Consider the following 22,232-nt stretch of genomic DNA (forward strand, 5'->3'; position numbering starts at 1 on the left):
CGTGGTAGAGAAGGAATGGCTCCAGCTCATCGCCTGCCCCTGCTTAGATTCTTTATAGCACAATGAATCAACATCACCCCTTTTAGAAAACCATCCCGAATTCTGCTCATTTGGGGACAAATCCACCTAATCCCGCTCATACAAGCAAGCACAGCAACTTCAAGTGGGGGCTGCCAGTCTGGGAGAGGACGGCAGAATACGGCCCCTTTTTCTGAACGGTCCTGGGGCTCTTCTGGGGTGCGACACAAGCTCCATTATTAATGACACACCAAAAGCTGAGCTAACATGGCACCTGCTCTGCCAGCCCCGTCCTGGCGGCTCGGTCCCCGCTGCCATCAGAAAACATGAGCTGGCTCACCCTGACTCACGGAAACAGCTTTAAAATCTGGGAAAAAAAGGCAGGGTCTTTCTCCGCTCAAGGACTCCCCGCATCACCCTGCAACGGGCAAGGGTGAGGAACAGAGCCTTTTTACTTTTTCCAGAAAAACCCTTCTTATTTGTCCATCAGAGCTGAGGACTCGGAGTGAGCCAGCTCTTCCCTGGCCTTCGCCCCCCGCCAAGGTCTCGGGGCCAGCAGCAGGCAGGGGGGTGGGCCGAGGCACTGCACCGACAGCGTGCTGTGCTAGAGGGGGGGACACCGGTGCTGAACGCTGCACTTTGCCAGCATTTCACAGCCAAACAGGTCCCTGGCCCTTTCTGCACCCATCCCAAACCCATCGCTCCATCCCAAACCACTACCACCACCACCCCCCCCCAAGCTGCCCCTGGGGAGGGCACAAAGTGGCAACCTGAACAGGCTATGCCAAAGGGGAACCCTGACCTCAGTGGGGTGCAGACACCAGTTTGCCCCCCCGCACTGGGTGCTAGCCCTGGCTGGACACGGAGGCCCCAGGGTGAGGGGCCGGCTGGCTACCCGCGGGAAGCCAAACGATGCAGGATGCTGGTTTAAAGTCCTTGCTATAAATACGTCTGGGGCTGTGCCACCAGCCCAAGGAAGCCACCGCGGGGGCAGGCAGGAGAGCAGGTACCCCAGCCCGGCCCGAGAGCCCCGGGGAGCCGCTGCGGGGCCAGGAAGGGCCGCGGCCCCAGTCCCCGGCGGGGCCCGGAGATGCTGCAACCTTCCGGCCGCCCCCGCACGGGGGTCCCCAAACGGGGCAACCCCGGCCAGAGTACAGGCCACCCCCCCCACCAAAGTTCTGGGACGGCGTTTCGGGAACCGACAGCAGCAGAAACCCGTCCGTCCCCCGGGGCGCTCCGCCCTGCGCACCCCGCGGAACCCCTGCGCACCCGGCGGAACCCTGCGCACCCCGCGCCTCCCCGGTTCCGAGCAAAGCAGTAACGAAACCGAGCCTACCGGCACTTTTCCAAGCCTGGCGCGGTCCGGAGAGACGCAGACAAGACCCAGGTGGGTGTCCGAGGAAAACCCGACGACCCCCGGGCGGCTCCGCTCCTCCTCGCCCGCCGCGGTGCGGGGCGGCCCCGCTCGCCCCCCCAGGAAGGGCTCGGGCCCGGGCCCGGCAGCGCTCCGCGTCCAGCCCCCGGGGCTCGGCTCTGCGCACAGCGAGAGAGAGAGTTCACAGCGGAAAAGGAGATACAGGTCGGTCCGGGACACCTCGAAGGGAACTATTTTAAGGGACCAGGCTGGGAAGTGAGGAGCGGGAAACCTGCCTGCACTTGGGGGAAAAAATATATATGTTTTACATATATTTTTTTTTTCACATGTGCAGCCCCAGAGGCTGCAATCCACTTTACTCATGTCTTTTTCTGCCCGATAAACCTTTTTCTTCTTTTTTCCTTTTTTCTTACTTTTTTCTTTTTTTTTCTTTTTTCTGTCTTTCTTTTTTTCCCCCCTTTTTTTTTACTTTCTTTTTTTCTTTTTTTTTTGAGAGAGGAGAAGGTAAATTTCTTTAAACTTAATTTTTTAAAGCATACCCAGGTTCTGCGGGTCCCTCGCCCGAGCGGCCCCCGCGGCAGGCTGGAGGGGACGGGCCGCCCCGTCGTACCTCCCCACCCCCGCAGTGCCCCCAAGTCAAGTTCAAGACGGGCCCGTCCGGAGTGGGTCCCGTTCAGCTGAGGTGCGGAGCCCGCGGTGCGGGTCCCCGCCTCCCCCCGGAGCTGGGGGGAGCCCGCGGCGGGGTCCCTGCCGTCCCAGGGAGGGAGGATGCGGAGCCGTACGCCCGGGCTGCAGCCCCCCCGGGGCCACGGGCGGCTCCCGGAGCTTTGCCGAGGAGGGGGGGCCCGGTTTCCAGCGTCGCTCTGGCTGCTTGGGGACTCCTGAGCGGTGCCGGAGAAGAAGTTTCAGGGGTAAGACGTCTCTTCTCGACCATTTTTCTCTTCTGGGGACGGTGGAGGCTTTTCCGCATCCTGATCAGAAATAAAGAAAGAAAAAAAAAAAGGAAAAAAAAACCAACACAACAAAAAACAGACGGTAACAGAGAAAATCCGTCGTGACGCGAGGTCGCCCCGGGAGTCTCCTCCGGGAGTCACCCCGTCACGATCCCGGGACGGTTTGCCATGCATGCGGGGGGCGGCGGGCGACGCGGCCCGGTACTCACCGTCGGGACCCCCCCCCGTCCGGGCGGCCCCCGGCGCTCCTCGGCCGGGGGCTCCCTGCGCTCGGGAGGGCGGCGGGGGAAGCGAAGCCGTTGGGGCGGGGACAAAGGGGACGGGAGGGGGGGAAAAAAAGAAAAAAAAGAAGCAAGCAGCAGCGAGGAGGAGGCTTCATCCGGCATCGCCAGCCCGAAAACAACGGCCCGGCCCCCGGAGGAGGTCAAAAAACGGCTCTTTCCAAAACAATAAACTTTTAATGCTAAAGCAGTTATAACCAAAAGCTGTACAGAGTTGGAATATTATTTTTTTTGTTGTTTGTATTTTTTTTTTTGTTAGAAAACAATTTTTTTTTTCTCCCCCATAAATATTGTTCAGTTCCCGGCACTTCGTATCAATAATTAAATTACGAACGATAAATATGGCATCATGGATATGTATTTACAAAAAAAAGTTATTACAAAAAGGCAACTGTTATACTAAACGTCACAATCTGGGTAGAATAAACACCACATCCTCATCCTGAAAAATACTGACCGACCCCATCAGACGAGAATACATTCACAAGTGTAATGCTTGGAGAGAGAGAGAGAAGGAGAAAGAGGAGGAGAGCAGAGAAAGAAGCAGCAGGAGAGCTAGAGAGGAAAGTTCAAGACATAACAGGACTTTGGCACGGTTTAAGACTGTAAGTTTAAACAATCACCACTAAGGCGAAGGAGAATTTTTCATCCTCATGTCAACATCCCACCGAAAGAAGGAAAAACAAAACAAATCAAGAATTAAAAAAAAATAAAGTAGGGAATCGGAGGAAGAGGGATTGGGGCAAGGAGGAAAAAAATTATCAAAGAAACGACTGCGATTGCAAAAAATGACAACAAAAAAAAAGAAATCCAATCCTGAGAAAAGGACATGGCTAGTCCAGCGTCTGGGCTTGCAAAAAATAGTAATAATTATAATATAATAATAAAAGACCCCCCCCTCCAGATCCTGGCAGTTAACTAGGTGTAGCCCTATGCGGTCGTCGGTGTGGAAACTCCATTTCCATGGGAGCGAGCTGCAGTTGGCTTGATTTGTCCTCTTTTTTTTTGTTTTGTTTTTGTTTTTTGTTTTTCCTTGTTCACAACGCATTTGGTCCAGTCTCTGGCCGGGCAGCAGCTGCCTTCACACATACCACTCATTAAAATTGGGGGGCAGTCCAGGGTTGTGGCCGGGGTTACTCTGCAGGGCGGCCGGCGGCGTTTTAGTGGAGTCCTTACTGCCGGCGGAGCCCACCGCAGGGGGGGTGGAGGACTCGTAGCCCGAACTGGCTGCAGGGGAAGAGTCCGACCCCTGGGATTCGTGCACCTAAAACCAAGAGGCAGAGTTGGGAATGAGCCCGGGGTCCCCTGCCACCCCGCTGAGCCGGGTTGGGACGCTCTCCCATGCAGGAGGGACACCGGGGTCCTGCCTGGCCACCCTCAGCACTGGCGGCAAACGCCTGCCTCCGCTCCTGGCCACTTTGCTGTGGTGTCCCGGCATGGGGGGCTAGAGCATCCCAGCGTGGGGGGGCTGCATCCACAGGCCAGGTTATGTTTGCACAGCCCTCCAGCACCCAGCCATGCTCTGGAAACCGGGCAGCGCTTGGGACGGTGAAAGCACAAAAAGAAACTACGCCATTTCCCCGGGCTGCACTCCAGCCACGGCCTAGAGACGGGGGAGGGCACGGGGCACGGCAGGAGCACGGAGCTCTGCGGCAGGAACCGCTCGGCTCTGCCCTGCCCTGGGGAAAGGAGCCCTGAGCGCACCAGCGACTGAGCATCCCTGCTCAGGGAGGAAAGGGCTGGGGCGCAGGGGTGATTACCTTCATGTGTTTCCTAAGTGAGCTGGGGTGGGTGTAGGATTTGTCGCACACCTTGCAGATGTAGGGCTTGTCCGAGGTGTGGACGTGCATGTGTTTCTTCCTGTCGCTGCTGTTGGCGAAGCGCCTGTCGCAGCCCTCAAACTCGCACTTGAAGGGCTTCTCACCTGTGAAATTCAGAGAGGGTGAAGGAAGGAGGGCCGTTCCCCTCTCCATCCCTGCCAGCCTCCTCCCAGGACGACCTCTGCCCCGCTTGGCCCACCTTGGGGATGCGCAAGCACCCCCAAAAAATAAATATGAAGAAAGGGAAGATGGACAGCAGGGGTTTGTTACGTGCTGGATAAATTCGGGTCAGCCTTTGTTACTTTTCCCTTGTCTCCCGCCAGACCCGTGCCGTGCTCCGGTGGGGATGGAGGCTAGGCGAGCCCAGGGAGGGAGAAGACCCCAGATAAATTCAGCAGCTCGGACAGTTTTATAAGACTTACTCAAGGATACAAGACAAAATACGTTTGCTTCCTGCCTCCCCCAGGCCCCCCCTTCCCTCCGCCCGTGCGGAAGGCTGAAGGGAAAACGGAGCTGCAAATAAAAATACTTTGACAAAAGTATCGCTGATGCAATTAGGAGAGACGCCAATCAGGCCTTAAAAATAAAATAAAAAGGAGCGGAAGTCACCGAAAACGAGATTTCATTAGCATTTCTATAGCTCCCTCCGCCGAGGCGCGCAGGGGGCCGAGAGCGGCGGCGGGGCCGCGCAACCTCCGCGCAGCCCCGCGGGAGGTGTGTGCCCCACCACCACCTCCCGCCCCCCGGGGGCCTTACCTGTGTGGGTCCGCTTGTGAATCTTGAGGTTCTCGGAGCGGGCAAAGATCTTGCCGCAGCCCGGGAAGGGGCAGGGGAAGGGTTTCTCCCCCGTGTGCACCCGAATGTGGTTGACCAGTTTGTATTTCGCCTTGAAGGACTTGCCTTCCCGCGGACACTCGTCCCAGTAGCAGATGTGGTTGTTCTGCTCCGGCCCCCCGACGTGCTCCATGGTGACATGGGTCACCAGTTCGTGCATGGTGCTGAAAGTCCTGTCGCAGCTCTTCTTGGGCCGGCTGAGCTGGCTCTCGTCGAGCCACTTGCAGGACAATTCTTGCTTGATGGGCTGGCGCATGTACCGAAAGAAAGCCCCGGGGCCGTGATGGTGGTGGTGGTGGTGGTGGGCCGCCACGTTCATCCCCATATTCATGTTCATGTGGTTGTAGTTGTGGAACTGGGCGCCGGCGTAAGGGTCCGTGCGGGGGCTGGAGACGGCCCGGTAGGGATCCGGTCGCCCGAAGAGGTCCCCGCGTAGCCCCAGGTGCATCTGCCCGTTGTCCACATGCCCGTTGGGGGACGTGTGGCTGGGGCTCTGCTCGTGAAGCCCCGGGAAGAGCAGGTAGCCCGGGGTGTCCGGGATGCCGCCGGGGCCGTGCAAACCGCCGGGGGAGCCGCCGAAAATCCCGTGTTGCGCCGTACCGGAGGCGGCGTCCGCGATGCCGGAGCCCCGGTTGCGAAAGAGAAAATCGCGGGTGGAGTTGAAGGCGGCGGCCCCGCCGTAGGAGGGCACCTGGCCGGCGTGGTGGTGGTGATGGTGGTGGTGGCCCAGGGCGCTGGCGTAGCCCGGTGCCTGCGGCGTGAAGGCCGAGCTCTGCCCGGCGGCGAGGTCGTGCGGGGCCGCGTTCAGCTTGAAGGCGGCGGCGGCGTGCGAGGAGTCCCCGAAGGGGCCCAGCCCCATCCCGGCGGCGGCATCACGGCCCGGCATCTCGTGGTGGCGGGGCGCCGCGAAGCCGCCCACCCCCAGCGCCGGGAACTGCGGCCCTCCGTCCAGCAGCATCGTCATGGGGCGCGGGGCCGCCGGCGCGGCGACGGCGGCAGCCTGGTGCTCCCCCCACCCCCCCTTCTTTAAAAAAAAAACCTACAAAACCACCCCAAAACGCACCCCCCGTCCGTCAGAAAAAAAAAAAAAAAAAACAACAAAAAAAAATCACAACCAGCGCCCCCCCCGCCCCCAACCCCCCCCCCCCCCCCCCCCGCCGGGCAGGGCCGGGCAGGGCGGCGCAGCAGGGCCAGGCGAGCGCGGCCCCGCTCCCGCTGCCGCCGCCGCCGCCGTCGGGGCACTGACGGGGCGCCCGCCCGCGCCTCGCACATAAACCAACGCCCGGCCCCGCGCCGCCACCGCGCCAATGGGGAGCCCCGCCGGCCGCGCCCGCGTCACCTGACCCGCGGCCCGGCCCCTCCCATTGGCGGGCGGGCGCTTGATTGGCACCCGCCCCGTTCCGACGGGGCACGCTGATTGGGCGCGGGAGCTCCCGCAGGTAAAACGGAGCGGGGGGGGGCGGGGGGCGGTAGGACACGGCGCGGGGCGGGGCGGGGGGGGAACCCCGCGTACCGGCCGCGGTAGCGGGGGGCGGCGGGGACAGCCCCGTGCTTGCCCCTCGGTCCCGATGCGGGGCGGTGGGGGTGATCCGCACCCCACGCGTGTCCCGCCGTGCAGTGCCATCGCCCCAGACGCCTCCCGGGTCGTTTCCCCCAGGAGTGGGGGGAAAAGCGCGGGGTGGGGAGCGCGAGAAGCCGCCGTGCCGCTTCAAAAATAAATAAAAAAACACGTTAAACCCCGCACCGGCGCCTTTGGGGCGGCTTTTCTCTTTATTTCCATTGAGAATTCCAAATTCGAATTCCAATTTATTTTACATTTTAATTTCAACTTTTAGTCTCAATTTTTAATTTTTAATTTATTTTGTCTTTATTGCCTACACGCCAGGGCAGAGCCGCCCCGAGCCGGGCGGGCAGAGTCCGCTCCTGCCTCCCCTTTCCACCCCCTCAGCCTCCTGTCCCCCCTCCTCGCTCCGCCGGCCCCGGCGCAGTCGCCCCCTTTCCCCCCCCTCGCCCCACGGCGGGGGGGGGGGTCGCACCCCGCTCGGCGGGGAGCGGGGCTCCGTCCCCTGCCTCCCCCCGGCCCGCGGAGCGCGGCCGTGCAGCGCAACCCGCGCCGCGTTTTTCCTACACTCCTTTAGCTTTTTCTTTTTCAACCCCCCGTCTCTCTCTTTCTTTCTTTTTTTTTTTTTTTTTTTCCTTTTTAATTTTATTTTGCAAAGGCAACGTTCTGCCTTGGAATAATTATCAGTTGCAGACAGCGCTATAAATCCACTCATTTTCTCTTCTGGAAAGCATTTGCAAAGAACTATGGGGAGCAAGAGTGGAAATAAAAGGCAGAAAGAAAGATGGCTGTAATTGTAATATCCTGAGATTTGCTGAGCCCCCAAGTCTGGCTATTGGGCAGGTCTCAGCCTCGCCGCCGGCTCTCTGCAGGAAACGTAAAATCTGATCAAGTTCAGAGACGCATTGAGAGCCCGCTTCAAGCAGCGCTTTATAACCGCGGCCCTTTCACATCCTTCCCCCCAATCAGCCCCGGGAAAGGCTTGGCATTCTTTATTTTAGGGTTTGCAGGGAAGGGGGAAAAAAAAGGCGGGGGGGGGGGAGGAGGAAAAAAAAAAAAAAGAGAGAAAAAAATGAGAGAAAAAAAAGAAAGGAGAAAAAAAGAAAGGAGAAAAAAGAAAGGAGAAAAAAGAAAGGAGAAAAAAGAAAGGAGAAAAAAGAAAGGAGAAAAAAAAAGAAAGGAGAAAAAAAGAAAGGAGAAAAAAAGAAAGGAGAAAAAAAGAAAGGAGAAAAAAGAAAGGAGAAAAAAAGCAAAGAGGGGGGAAAAAGCAAAGAGGGTAAAAACAAAAAAGCAAAGAGGGAAAAAAAAAAAGCCACAGATATAAAATCTCCCCGAGAGGTAACACCGGTGCCCGTCAAACACTCAGTTTTCCCAGGCCACGGCCGCCAAGAGCAGTCCCAAACTCGGAAGGTGAGTTCCCCGCCGCCGTTAGCCCACGATCGCAGCCGACCACCACCAGGCGGGAGCTGGGAGGGGCCCCCGCCGGGGGGGACCGGGGTCGCGGCCGCCTCCGTTGCGCGGGGAGAGGGGACGGTGGACGGCGACACCCGTCAGGATCGGAGCCGGGAGCTCGGGAACCGGGGCAGGGCCGGGGACAAGCGGGCACCGACCTGCGGCCCCCGGGGCCGCGCTCCCCTCCGCTTCGCGGCTCTACCTGCCTGTCTCCGGAGGGCTGCGGTGGGGTAATTAATTACCTCCCGCACGTGTTGGGGTTTCTCGGCAACACCCCCCCCCCGCCCCCCCCCCCCCCCAAAAAAAAGAAAGAAAGTAAAAAAAAAAGGGTAAAAAAGGGGCATAATTCAATTAGCCCGTCAGCTGAGCGCCGGGGAGGGCAGCGTCTCTGAAGTCGCCGACCTGGGGCGACCGAGGGCGACTGACCCCTGCTTGTGCGGGAGGCCTCACGTGTGGCATTGTCTGTCCCTAATGGGATGCGCCGGGGCCCGGCCGGTGGCGAGGAGCCGGCGGGCCAGCGGTAGCCGCGCCGCGCTGCCCGGCCCCGGTGCCCACGCAGGGCTGCTGCTGCTGCCCCGGCCGGGCGGCGTGGGATGGAGAAGCGGGGGGACACACACCGAGAAACGCCCCGGCACAGAGAGAAGGAGCGAGCGTGGCTCCACGGCGGCAGAAGCTTTTTTTTTTAAAAAAAAAGAAAAAAGAAAAAAGAAAAAAATAATAAAAAAATTAAAATAATTCGGTTTTTCGCCTAAAAAAAAAATCCCTGCGAGACCGCGGGGCTTGGGGAAAAGCATCCCGGGGGGATATGAGGGGGGGTGAAAAAGAATAGGAATCGTGGCTTTGGACCCAGGACTCGCCGTTTCGGGGGGGGGGGATCCGTGGCATTGCAGCGCCCGCAGCCCCGCCACGCCGCGGTGGACCTGCGGATCGGGCTACATCAATTAACCCATAAATCTTTATTTTTTTAATACGTTTCCCGTTTCTACTCTGCCAACTTTGCGCGCCTCTGCGCGCCCAGCAACATCCGCACGGGCGTACCGGCGCTATTTACACCCGACCGCTTCCCGGCTGGAATTTGTCGACACGGGGACGAAAAATGACATAAAAAGGCGTTTATTTTTTTTTTTAAGAGCATTGTCGGTATGGCCTATGATTTTTTTTCCCCCTGTACTTTCGTGATTAAAAAAAAAAAAAAGTATAATATATTTTTTACGTATTTTACCCACTTCACTGAATTACGGTTTTATTCAGCGGTATTTCTGGCCGATCCCAATTTATTTTCCGGGAGCGGGGGGGGGGACATCGCATCCCTCTCCTTTTTAATTCTATCCCAGTTGCGAACGTGCAAACAACGGCAACTGGAAAAAGTGGTCTCGCAGGCTCCCTTCTCCCGTCGTGCTGCCAAGGCGAGGGGAAGGCGGAGAAAAACACCCTGCTTTACGTCAAGAAGAGATATTCCTGTAATTCTCCTCCACCGCTTTTTTTTTCTTCCCCTTTTTTAATTTTTTTTTATTATTATTATTATTATTTTCCCTGCCTTTGGGATGATTTGCGAATTTAACAACCGCAAAAAATGCCCTGGGAAGCGGGGTGCGGGTCCCTCCGCTCGGCGGCGGACCCGGACCTCCCCACAGGGCTCCCCCCGCACCCACACCCCGGTGTTGCTCTCCCCCCGCCCCCCCGCCCATCTCCCTGCCCCGGGGGTTCCCGGGGCTTAGCGATGCCCCGTCCCGCCACCCCGGCGCGGTGCAGGGAGCTTCGCCGGGGGGAAGCCCGCAAGGTCTGGGCCCTGCAGCGCGGGGGGGGGTGAGGGGGAAATGGTCCCCAGTGGGTGCCCACCCGTGGCGGCGGATTTCGGAGCGGGGCAGGTGAAGTTTCGGGGATCGAGGGGTGTGTGTGTGTATGTGTGTGTGCAGCTCCGTGGGTTTCCCTCGTCCCTTACACCGAGGGTGCGAGGAAAAGGGAAAACAAACCCGGGGAAACAGCCACAAAAATCCCCCCGCGCCGACCTGCCGGAGAGGGGGGATATTTCATGCGCCTTAAATAGCTTTTAAACCGCGCTGTATCGCGGATAAATGAATATCCCTAACAAGCGTAAAGACAAGTAGTTTTTCTCCTGCCATAAACATATTGCATCTCCAGCGTAATTAAATGCAAACCAGGAGCGAACGAGACATTTCCATTGTAGCTGTCACTCAGCGGAGGGGGAATCACATGTACATTTGAACTTCAGAGATACGGGCTGGAGTAAACAGGTCTGAACTTCGGCGAGGGGAGGGGGCGAGGAATATCAAAGGCCAGGCGGAGGCGAGCAGAAAGACCTCAGTGGCGAGGAAATGGAGGTGCCAGCGGGCTCCCTCCCGCAGCCTGGGGAGCCGGGTCGGCACCGCATCTTCGCCTCCGGGTCGGGGTTTATCGCGTATTTGGTGATGACGGGGAGAAGTTCCAACTCCCCCCCAAAAAAACTTAAAATCACCGTTCAGCTGCGTGGGAAACACGCGTGGGGCTCGGAAGCGAGTGGGGAAACCGCGAGGACGAGTTAGAGCTGGTGCAGAATAAATGGGGCCGGTCGCCCCGAAGGCGGCCGAGGCAAACCCGGGGGCAGGGGACGGTGGGGGGCGCAGCCCTGGGGGCCGCCGGACCTCCCCCCCTGGGGTGCCCACGAACCTCGATGGCCACGCAGCGGGGTGACTCCGGGTCAGGCCACCCCCGGGAAGGGGGAAAATGCCCCCCGCGAAGCCGTTCGTACGAGGCACGGTGCAGAGCCGTGAGCAGGCGGAGGACGAAGCCGGGCCCTCGGCACCGCCGCCCGGCCGAGAGCATCCTCTCCCTCCGGCCGCCCCCCTCTGAAATCCCCCCGCTCCTCCGAGGAGCGGAGGGGGTGGTGATGGGGGGGGGAAGTGGCGAATATCTCAATCAGCGAGGAGGTGACCTGTGACCCGGAGGGTGGCTCTATTGTCCCGCTCTTGCGGGGGACACAGACTTTAGTCAGCCTTTCTGCGTGACTGAGCCCTGAGGGGCAACCGCAAGCCCCGGGCTCCGGGGAGGCATCCTGGCCTCGGGAGCCGCCAGCCCGGCATCCCGGGGCAGAGCCGCCCTTTCTCCGCCGTGCCGGGGCCGCTGACCCCACCGCCCCGCACCCTGACCCCCACGCACCCTGCCTGTTTCCGAGCCCGCATCCGGGGTACCCGGCCCGGGTACCAGAAACCCGACGAGCGGGGCTCGGAGCCGGGCTGCGGGAGCCGCCTCCGCCGGTGCCTGCCCGGTGGCGGCTGCGGCGGGGCCCGGAGCGGGGCCGGGCACGAGGCGGCGCTGCGGAGCGGCCCGACCGGGCCCCGACGGCTGCCGGGGCCCCGGGGCGGCTCCGGGCACCCCCCGCTGTTGCCTCGCCACCCTGCCCGGACACGACGGAGTCCCCCGCACCCCGTCCCGCTGCCCCGGGCTCATCGCGGAGCAGACGGGGGACGTGGGGCTCCGACCGCAAAGAAAGCCCGGGCCAGCCTGTCCCCGGGCCCGCGGCCCCGCCGCTGCTGGCGGGCTCGCCCGCCTCTCCCCGCCGAGTCGAGCCGCCCCGGGGCCTCGCAGCAGGTGTGAAACCCGATGACAAACCCGGTCGCCGGGTGCAAATCGCCCCGTTTGAAGCGGCACCCCCAGGGACCGGGGGCCAAGCGGGGAGAGCTTCCAGGCTCCGGGGGGGGCGACCCCAAGACAGTGCTGGGGACCCCCCTCCCAGCCTGAAGCCCGGGGCGGCTGCGGGGACACCGCGACACTGCGAGCCCCGGGGTGTGCCAGGGCTCGGGCGCTCTCCCCGCCGCCGGGAGTGGAGGGAGGGGGGGCGGAACGTGGGGTTTACTCTCGCGTCCAGTTTATTCCCCAGCACTGGCCCGGAGCCAGAGGGTCGGCAGCGGGAGACCCCGCTCTCCCCGGCCCCGGGCTGGGGGCTGCGACCGGCCGGGAAACCCCGGAGCCCCCGACGGTGGACTGCAGGGCGGCCCGGTGGAGCAGAGGGCCCTGGGGGGTCCGCAGGTGGGGGCTGGCCGGAGAGGGGCCGGGTAGCTCCGGCCCCAGCCCGCGGGGTCGGGCCGTGCACCCAACATCGGCTGCGGCAGCGCCGTCCCGGGGCACCGACAGGCACACCGGCAGCGGGCACCGAGGGTGTACCCCGCCGCCCAGCAACTCCTAAAGACGGGGACACGATTTCGCCAGCCCCGAGGATGTGTTGGAACAATGTGTTGAACGACGTAAAGTCTTTAAAAAAAAAAATTAAAAGGAAGGCTGTGCCGTTCCCACCGCTCGCCTTTCGCCATCCTTCCTCCGGCACCATCGCCCAGCGACTCTCCCCTCGCCATCGGGGGCTTTCCCCAAGGTGTGGGGGAGAGAATCGAGCTCCCCTCGGCCCCTCCGGCCCGGGGACCCGTCCCCGCCGGTCCCCTTGGGGTGATCTGCCCGTTCCCTTTTTCCCCCTCGTGGGTTTTTTTTTTCCTTTCCTCGCCGGGAAAAGCGGTGCCGCCGCACATCTGCGGCGTCTTTCCCGCTCCTCTCGCCGCCTGTCCCCCGCCTTTCGCCAACGAGGGGACCAGCCCGCAGCCCCGACGGGCTCCGGCCGCCCCCGGGAGGAACGGGGCTCAGCCCCCGCACGCTCCCTTGGGTTAAATACCCCCGCAACGAGAGCCGCTTTCTCCGGTAAAATCGAAGCCTTGGGGCCAAAGAGGGGTGAATAACAGCAGCGGGGCGTGGGGTGTGGGGGGGTCTTGCCCAAATGCTCCCCCCTCGTCGCCCGGTGCCAGGTTTGCTCCAGGGCTGTCGACCCTCTCCCTGCGACCGCGGGGCTTCGGGGAGAGCCAGCTCCCCTCCTGCTGCCGAAACACCCAGATTTCGGGCCGATAGAGGACCCCCCCGCCGATCTGCCCCCTCCTTTTCCCTGTTTTTCCTATCGAATACCCCCAGCAGCGCGTTTCCTCCGCCGCCCCCGCGCAGGCCCCGCGCTGCGGGACGCGGGCGCGCAGGGAAGGCACACCCGGCACGGGGGTCAACGACGGGGCCCCCCGGCACCATTAACCCCCCCTGTAAGCGGGGTGCTTGCCCCGGGGTGAAGGAGTCGATGCCTTTTAAAGGACTTTTATTGCCCAGCCGGGAGGATAGGGTCCGTATCAAGAACCTCGGCGGGCAGAGGCGGGGGAGATCGCGGAAGAAAAGGTGCCTCGAGTGATCAACCCCTGAGCGGGAGGTGCCGGGGAAAATGGGAGGGCGTGCGGTAACCTGGACTTCGGTGGGGACGGCACCGAAAATAGAAGAAAAAAAAAAAAAACAAGAAAAGAAAAGAAGAAAAAAAAGAAGAAAAAAAAGGAAGGAAAGAAGAAGGGTGAAAAAGAAGGAAAAAAGAAGGGAAAAAAGAAGCAAAAAAGAAGGCAAAAATAAGAAGAAAAAATAAGAAGAAAAAATAAGAAGAAAAAATAAGAAGAAAAAAGAAGGGTAAAAAGGAAAAAAGAAAGAAGGAAAAAAGAAGGAAAAAAGAAAGAGGAAAAAAGAAGGAAAAAAGAAGGAAAAAGGAAGGAAAAAGAGAAGGAAAAAAGGAAGGAAAAAAGGAAGGAAAAAGAAAAAAGGAGAAAAAAAAAGAAGAAAAATGAAAACAAAAAAAAAAAGGAAAATGAAAACAAAAAAAGGTGGGGGAAAAGAGAGAGGAACTAAAACAAATCCAAAAAGCAACCAAGCAAACGGAAAGCCCCATCGCAACCCTTCGATTGCGGCTCACAGCTACGTGCCCACGTTGCATTTAAATGCCCTCGGCAGGGCTACCAGCCGGCGCGGCCGGCGAGTGAGCGGTGCGGGCAGGGGTGCGGGCAGGGCTGTCGGCGGGACTTCACGTCCTCCCCATCAAGTTTTCAAAGCCAGGAAACAGCCATTTCCCCACTACCTTCGCCCCTTCCCCGGTAGCTTTCAAGGCGTCCACGTTTATTTTAAAACCTCTGTAGTAAATTGCGTTTGCTTGTAGCTACAAAGGAGAAAGTTAAGCATTTGTCTCTGCCGTTGTATAGGCAGCCAGTTGTTTTAATTAAAGGGTGGGGATCCGTGATATATACACCAGATAAAAGCAAATGCACAGAATAAACTAATTAAAACATTGTGTTTGGAACACATTTTATTTCTTTTTTTGATCTTAGTTGTGTTTTAAAGAAATGTCAGCGCACTATAAAGCAACCTTATTTCCCTTATAGTGTGCGGCGCTTTTCAAAGGCTAGTGTGATATATTTTAGAAAAGAAATCCCGCTGTGAAAGCTTGCGTGTCTTCTCTTTACCAAACTAAGCTCTTGTCAATCATGCCAAGGCATATCCAATCACCAAGTCCCTTTTTGGAAAGCAGCTCATCCCGCTGTGCTTTTATATATCACACCGCAGCATGTTTGGATGCATTTTTACTATCACTTGAGGAGCGGTGACTGATGAGAGCGCAGTTACTGTACCGGCTTCCCCAAACGCTGGAGTTGCTAACAATTTGCCTGGCTATTGTCTGCGTGTCTTTCCCTCCCTCCTCCCCCTTTCCTGCCTCTATTTGTCATGGACACTAAGATGCGGGGGAATATCGGGGCGGGGGGGTGGGGGGTGGTATTACCCCCCGAAGTGCCCATCACCTGCCTGGGACACGGTGACGGGAGGCTCCGCGGCCGCAAAACCCGGGGGATGGACAAAATTGGGGCAAAAATATTAAGGGCACCCCACCTTGCAATGCCCCCCCGCCTCCCTCCGCTGCACGCCGGGCTGAGGGCTACAGGGAGCGGCGGTGCAAAGCCCCCCCACCCCACCCCCCCGGCCCCCGGAGCTCCCCGTCCCATCGCTCCCGAGCCCCGCGGGGGTCCCTTCGCCCGTCGGGGGTCGGGCTCCGGGCGGAGAAGCCCTTTCCAAAGGGGGAGGGCAGGGGGGAGAAGCGGCGAGGTGTGTGCATGAGACACCGGCGGCGGGGGGGGCAGCCGGGCTTGTCTCCCCCCGTGACAATACCGCCTGTGTTTTCTCTCTCCCCTTTTAACGCGAAGTCCTGAAATCGTTGCAGGGGCGCCGCGTTTACCTCTTGATCCCGACGGCAAGTGAGAAAAAAAAAAATAAAATAGACATTTTTTCCTTTTCGCTAAATTTCTGGACCTTAATTGAAGACAAGTGGCAAATGGTTTTTATTAAAATCCCCCTCCCTTTCCTCCGCCTCCAACTCCGGGTGTTTTCAGACAAACTGTGCAAACCTCTGGCAACGCGCACGGAGAGAAACACTCAATATTTCGCCTTTCGGTCATATATTAATATCGCCTGGTTTTGTCTCTCTCTTCCCAAGGGCAAATTTTGGGGGACGGGGACTGTGCCCAGACCTCCCCGGCGGGTCCTTTGATGCGACTGTGTCAGAGAGGAGAGAAAGCGGAGCCGGGAGGGACGGGCATCCCCGACGCCCCTCCGCCTTCCGAGGCGACCTGGGCACAAAGGCTCCCGACGCTCAACCCATTTATAGAGATTTCCCCACCACCTCTTCGGCTCCAGCGTTTTTATCTCCCAAGATTTCTGCACCCCTCGTTTTGCGGGAGGGGGCTGCAAGTTCTCCCCAGACGTTGGGGTGTCCCCAAAGGTCCTTGGACGGATCTGGCCGGAGCGGGAGGCAGGAGATGTTTTTGCCTTTTGCTTTAAAAGCGGGACAGATGCGGACATTTATTTCTATTTTATTTCCCGTTTAACGCAGAGGCGGTGGCTGCTGCATCGCAGCCCGCCCTGAAACGATGAGAGCTAAAGGTGCAAATGAAGCCGGGGCTAACTGGTGCAGGTAGAAAATATATATATATAAAAAATAAATATACATATTTTATATACTTAAAGCCCCTGGCGCTTCGAATGCCGGGAGCCACCCCGTGCCCGCCCCATTTGCCCTGCAGGAAGAAACGCTCGGACATCCGCGCCGTCGCTCCGCGCCCGCGGAAAGCCCCTGCGCGCATCCCCCCCGCTCCCGTTCTGCCGGAGCACGACTGCACACGACTGGGGACCGGCGCCCCCCCGCCTCCTTCCCCCAACCCAGGACCCCCGGCTCGGCGCTCGGAGGAGCAAGGGGTGCTGCCGGCGGTGCCCAAGCCCCCTGTCCCTCTCCCCCCCCGCGCCCCACATATGGGTCTGCAGCTTCCAGCCTCACTCCAGTCGTGTCGTGCCCCCTGCCCCCCCGCCATACGAGCAGTAATTATCTTTTTCCTTTGAACGCCCCTGTGAGTTTTCCTCCACATCAGGCAGAGTAAAGGTCTTCCAGCTCCAGCATTTGTCCTGTGCTTCTCCCTTTCCCCCCAAAAAAACCTTGTCCCTTTGACCCTCCTCAATAAGCGATGCTTTGGGCAGGGGCTCAGCCCTCCTGGCAGCATCAGGCTGTGCAAGGGGACCATCCGCAGCCCCCCGCGTGTGCCGGAGCTGCTGCATTCCCGGGAGGCTCACGCTGAGCCGGGCTGGGCTCTTCCTCCCTCCCCAAACCCCCCCCAAAGGTGGCTTTCTGCCCCTTCATCCCAGCTGAGGTGGCACGGGTGGCAGGGGGGGGCCCGGGCAGAGACCACGCTGAGGGGGGTGGCTGGAGGGGCAGAGACCTCCCAGCCAGAGGTCAGTCTTTGGTGACAAGAGGCCACCTGGGTAGACACATGTCCCCAGGAGCTTCTCCCCCATTTCAGACACCATCAGAGCGGGGCCCTGACGAGGCACTTAGCAGGCTGGGGGGCAGCACCCCACACCGAGCCCCACACGTGTGCTGAGGCTGGAGCTGGGCCATTTGACAGCCCCTGTTGTCACATGCCTTGATGCAGATATATTGCCCCTACTGCCATTCCCAGGGGCTTTGGATAGATATAACGCAGGGGCTTTGCCTGCCCAGGCAAGCAGCCCCCCCCCAGCTTTGTTGGCAGAAGGAGAAGGGACAAAAGCACCTGCTGGGATTGCAGCAAAACGGGTACGGCTGCAGGTACCAGGAAAGGCTCAGCATCACCCGCACTTGCCTGCCAAAGGCAGAAGTCACCGCCAGGTCTCTGATATTGAAGCGACTCACTTAAAACAGTTTTCAAATACTAGTGTTTTGGAACAGCGCTGCTGCTTCATCCCTTCCCCCTTCACTTTTTTGCATTTCTTGAACCTTTACAAGGTACAGAGATACACCTTTTTTTTTTTTTCCCCTCTAAATAATTAATTTAGCAATTGCTAAAAAAGAAAAAGAGCAAAGGTAGAAATAAGCACACAAAACTAATCAAAAAGCTGGGAAAAAATTCAAGATAACCTCCAGTCCCAAAGATCCAAGCAACTCAATGTTAAAATAAGCCTCCTCAAAGGCAGGGGGAAAAAAATAATAATCCATCTCTCTGATCAGAACTAGAAAACATTAGAAATGGCCAGTTTTCTCAGCCTGATCCGGAATTGCCAGGAGGGCACTGTGCCAGCCGTCCCTTGCCACTGATGGGCCACCTCCCTGCAGTGCCTGAAGCGAGACGTGGCCGAGCACGAGGCCGAGTGCACTGGGGGTGTGTTTGCGCGTTGTGTCTGTGTCCCCCCCCAGCCCAGAATCCCCCCGCGAAGGGCTGCCAAGTTCCCTCTAGACAGGGACACAGCACATCGCACCCGTGCTGCTGCCACGCAACATTTCACTTCCCGACGGTAACGGCGGTATCGATCTCTCTAAATGGTAGGATTTGGGCCTTAAGGTCTTTAGCTAATTTTTCCACATGAAAAGGGTTTTTTTTTCCGCCCCCCACCTTTCCCCCAGTGCCACGCTGGGGAAGGGAAGCGGCTCCCGGCCACGGCAGCTCTCCCTGCTGAGCAGGGCTGGCAGGAGAACCCCCTCCCCAGCCTGCAGCAGCATCAGCCACAGCGCAAGTTGCCCATAGGTTTGCACGGATCTCGCTGGCAGAGAAACACCAAAGCTACCCGTGGGGCTGCCCCAGCAGGGAAACACTCACCGGTAGGGATACAGCAAAGTCCAGAAGCAGCTCTTAAATACCCTGGGGGAAAAAAAAAATGCATTTCAAATACTCCAGGGCGATGCAAGTCCAGCAAAACCAGCAGGTTGGAGTCATACTGAAGATGTAGCCATCCCCTCACTCTCCTGACCAACAGCATCAAGAAAACACTGCCTTTTCCTATTCCCCACACGGCAAAACTTACCCCATAGGGCATGAGCCCAGGTTTAACTTATTAAAATCAGCGATGCTCCTCACCTGGTGCTGGCTCAGGAGGTGCTGTGGGGGTGTGAGGTGTGAATGCAGGAGCAGCATGGGGCTCATTGGGCTGCCCCAGCCTCAGCTCAGAGCCTCGGCAGAGGTAAACCCACCGAGCTGGGATGGTTCGTACCCACCAGCTTTAATGAGGATTGGGCTGGGGGACAGCAGGGAAAATTTCAGCCTGGTATCTGGAGAGATGGGAACAGGAACTCTAGGCTTATCCTGGAAATTATATCAACTTTTCATACCCATTTTAAATTTTTGACATTAGATCAACCCGTTCTTAAGTGTAGATTTTGTGGTCGGAAATTATTTTACGCGTATTTTCAATAGGAAGGTAGGAAACTAAAAGCTCCCAAATCCATGTGCCTGAAGCAGCGTGGCAGGAAACAACACGCAAGCGGCGCCACCGCCTTTTGTCTCTGTGGGGTGCGAAATAATTTGGGGTCCTCAAGTCCTCGCTAGGAAGAGAATAAGGTGTAAATAAAGCACATGACCTGAGCTCTTCGGCAGTTCCTAATATTGATGGCAATTAGACACATAAATATCTTTGGGAAGGGGGTCCTGGTGCCCGGACTGTGAGGCTGTGTGTGCTCTCAGCCACTCAAACCCCAGGCAAGGACGGGTTTTTCGGAAGTGCAGAAGTTGGCATTATTTAGCTGATATTTTACAGATGCCGCTGTGTGTGTTTTTCTTCATAAATTTGTATTTTATATCTCCAGACAGCAGATAGAAAAATTATTTGCATTGGAAAGCTTTCAGGGGACGAAAGCAGATGATACCCAGACCAACTGTGGTATCGCTATAATAATATATATATATCATTACAATAATTTCCACCTTGAGAATTAGGAGCTGCGTAAAATAGCAGCATAAAATCGGTGGTTGGAATATAAACTCGGCGCCAAGTTCTTGCTGTAGCTGCTGCAAAACTGCACGCGAATCTCATCACAGGAACAGGACGATTGTTTTTAATGGATTTCTTTTTATTAGATTTTTGAAGAGTGTTCACATCATAAAATGCACACAGAAAGTACTGTGTATGTAAAACACAGCCCCATTAATTATGAAAGCTGGTAAATGAATCATACATTACTGCAAATATATTATGCATTGCTTACATCGCTTTGCCATGGCATGTTTGCACGATAGAAATAGAAACTAGAAACGAAAGCTGGAGGAAAAAAAAATAAAAAAACTAAGAAAAAATAGCAATATTAACTGAGGAGGCAAGAAGAAAGAGGAAAAGCACAGTGGGAAGATGTGGCACCAGCATCACCTTTTTTTTAGACGAAGCCAAACTAATGACCCGTGTGGTAGTTGAGTACCTGGTGCTGCGAACCTGGGAGCCGAAGAGAACTCACGGGGTGATTTCTCCGACCAAGTTCTGCGTTATTTTGATAACAGAATCATATGGCCTATCTCACAGAGCCCCGCGAGAGCGCACAAATTTCTCTTGATTTTTCCCCAAATGACTTTTCGTGCCTGCTTGCAGTTTTTTGCAGAGAGTCGGGGGTGTACTGTGCATGGAGAGCGAACAGCCCCTTAAAGCTGATGACTTATTTCCTGCCAAATTTGCTTTAAGAAACCACTTCAGTTCTGTGCACGAGACTTCATGTTGCCGTGATTTATTACCCAGGATATAAACGGAGAGCTGGCTGGTTAGAGTGGAATTCAGAGCAAAATTAATTTTTTTTTTTCTCCTATAGGAAGAATGTTACTATTTCACGCAGCCAGAACCCATTATCTTGTCCCTAAAACTCTCGCTGCGTATTCGCGTATTAGGCAGGGAGAAGAGACACCCCATGAGCCTGCTGAGATAACACACACTCGGCTCAACTTGCAGCCAAATCACGATGCGCCGTAAGGCTGCTGATCCCTCTGAAAAACCACAAGAGTGGGCTCCTTGGGTGTACGAGGAAAAGAAACCAAAACCCTGTGGCGCTAGGTCTCTGTCCGCTCGCTGGGGTTGGTGCTGGCGTGGCAGGGAAGGCAGCTGCCCGTCGAGCTACTGCTGGGGAGAAGAAAAAGAAAAGGAAGAAAAAGAAAAGGAGAAAGAAAAGAAGAAAGAAAAGGAGAAAGAAAAGGAGAAAGAAAAGGAGAAAGAAAAGGAGAAAGAGAGAAAAAGAAAAGGAAGAAAGAAAGAGAAAAAGAAAGAAGAAAAAAGAAAAAAGAAAAAAGAAAAGAAAGAAAAAAGGAAAAAGAAAGAAAAAGAAAGAAAAGAAAAGGAAAAAAGAAAAGAGAAGAGAAGAAAAAGAAAAAAGAAAAGAAAAGAAAAGAAAAGAAAAGAAAAGAAAAGAAAAGAAAAGAAAAGAAAAGAAAAGAAAAGAAAAGAAAAGAAAAGAAAAGAAGAGAAAAGAAAAGAAGAGAAAAGAAAAGAAGAGAAAAGAAAAGAAGAGAAAAGGAAAGGAGAAAAAAGGAAAGGAGAAAAAAGGAAAGGAGAAAAAAGGAAAGGAGAAAAAAGGAAAGGAGAAAAAAGGAAAGGAGAAAAAAGGAAAGGAGAAAAAAGGAAAGGAGAAAAAAGGAAAGGAGAAAAAAGGAAAGGAGAAAAAAGGAAAGGAGAAAAAAAGGAAAGGAGAAAAAAGGAAAGGAGAAAAAAGGAAAGGAGAAAAAAGGAAAGGAGAAAAAAGGAAAGGAGAAAAAAAGGAAAGGAGAGGAAGAGATAAAACAAAAAGAAAAAAAGAGGAAAAAAGAAGATAAAAAAAGAAAAAGAAAACTTTTTGCTCCTAAGCAAGAGGTGTTTTCCCAGTTGGTTATCCCCCGCTGGAGCTGCCGGGCTGTTCCGCTGTCAGAGAGGGGGAAGCCAGGCTGGAGGAGTGGGGAAGGGGGTCCGTCGGAGGGGCCCCTGGCTCTCCTGGGTGTCCCACTGCTGTTGGCACCCCACTGCCCTCATCTGTCTTCAAGACTCCAGCGCAAAACTGCAAGAGAAAAGAGAAAACATGGTGGGGATGGGGCGAAAACCCTGCTGGGCTCCGCGCGGGCAGCGGGGATCTCCAGAGGGCCATTCCCCAAACCAACCTTCTCTGGATTTTCGGAAGGTTTTATTTTAGGCTTAGTTTGGCAGGCGTAGGCTTAATTCAAAGAGCTGCTCCATCCTGGCTCTGCTCAGCACCCGCTGCCATGCCACGCCAGCGTCAAATGCCGCAGGGACAGAGAGAGGTTGGGGGACATTCAACTTTACTGAAGGCCTTTGCCACATGTTGAAGGACATTTCCATTAAACGAGTCATGTTAACGGATCCTATGGAGACATTTGCTGATTTTTGCCGGAGCAAAAGCTTTGAAAGACGGAAACTTGAGAAGCGGGGTGGGGGTGTTGGGATGAGCTGAGCCCGAGGGGGAGGAACGCGGAGAGCAGACGCAAGGGCAGGCGCTGGCTGCTGGCAGCACTTCTGGCAACTGCAGCAAACAGCTCCACAACCCCCGTTTCACACAGCTCGAGGGACTACGGCTGTCCTGAAACCTCATACACACAAACAGCTCTGAGAAGTACTCAGGTTTTGGTGTCAGATCTTACTGCTCTCCAAGTCTGAACGCCCAAGAAAGCTGGTTGCATATTCCTGCCGGTGTTAGACCTCACATCGCATCTCAGATGAAATCGTGGAAAGGTCTCAGTTGGAAGGGACCTCTGGAGGTCTTGAGGCCACCCTCCCCCCTGCCAAAGCAGGGCTAAAGCCAACGTCAAATCATAATAAGCTTTACAGTACGCAATCTGGAAAAGCCAGGAAGGAATT

The 22,232-nt window shown here is 56.5% G+C and overlaps 1 protein-coding gene and 1 long non-coding RNA gene across 4 annotated transcripts in view; both read right to left on the minus strand.

The window, feature by feature from the left end:
• Positions 1 to 1,441: 1,441 nt before the first annotated feature.
• Positions 1,442 to 6,323, minus strand: ZIC3 (Zic family member 3). 2 transcript variants are annotated; one of them, XR_010072618.1, is made up of 4 exons: positions 5,204 to 6,323; positions 4,439 to 4,551; positions 1,933 to 3,891; positions 1,442 to 1,551 (listed from the first exon to the last, which is right to left on the minus strand). XR_010072618.1 is itself a non-coding variant. In XM_063347184.1 (3 exons), exons 1-3 carry the CDS (start codon positions 6,243 to 6,245, stop codon positions 3,709 to 3,711), a joined length of 1,389 nt encoding a protein of 462 aa, XP_063203254.1. In that variant the 5' UTR covers positions 6,246 to 6,323; the 3' UTR covers positions 2,051 to 3,708. The 2 variants fall into 2 exon arrangements, 1 of the variants encoding a protein (XP_063203254.1); XM_063347184.1 differs by lacking the exon at positions 1,442 to 1,551 and having other exon boundaries at positions 2,051 to 3,891; positions 4,388 to 4,551.
• Positions 6,324 to 21,052: 14,729 nt separating this feature from the next.
• The window catches only part of LOC134520637 (uncharacterized), a 93,519-nt gene continuing 92,339 nt past the window's right edge, over positions 21,053 to 22,232 (minus strand). For both annotated transcript variants that reach the window (XR_010072484.1, XR_010072483.1), the window contains one exon: positions 21,053 to 21,417. This is a non-coding gene — a long non-coding RNA (uncharacterized LOC134520637). The remainder of the gene's footprint in view (positions 21,418 to 22,232) is intronic.

The sequence above is a fragment of the Chroicocephalus ridibundus genome, chromosome 9 (assembly GCF_963924245.1).
Source record: "Chroicocephalus ridibundus chromosome 9, bChrRid1.1, whole genome shotgun sequence".
NCBI lineage: Eukaryota > Metazoa > Chordata > Aves > Charadriiformes > Laridae > Chroicocephalus > Chroicocephalus ridibundus.

Excerpts from the sequence above, each read along its gene's own strand:
- ZIC3 (XM_063347184.1), bottom strand. The coding sequence starts at position 6,245 with ATGACGATGCTGCTGGACGGAGGGCCGCAGTTCCCGGCGCTGGGGGTG. Across the intron at positions 4,552-5,203 it reads TCACAAGCGGACCCACACAG|GTGAGAAGCCCTTCAAGTGC; the intron begins GTAAGGCCCCCG and ends TGAATTTCACAG. Across the intron at positions 3,892-4,387 it reads CACTTAGGAAACACATGAAG|GTGCACGAATCCCAGGGGTC; the intron begins GTAATCACCCCT and ends TCTTGGTTTTAG.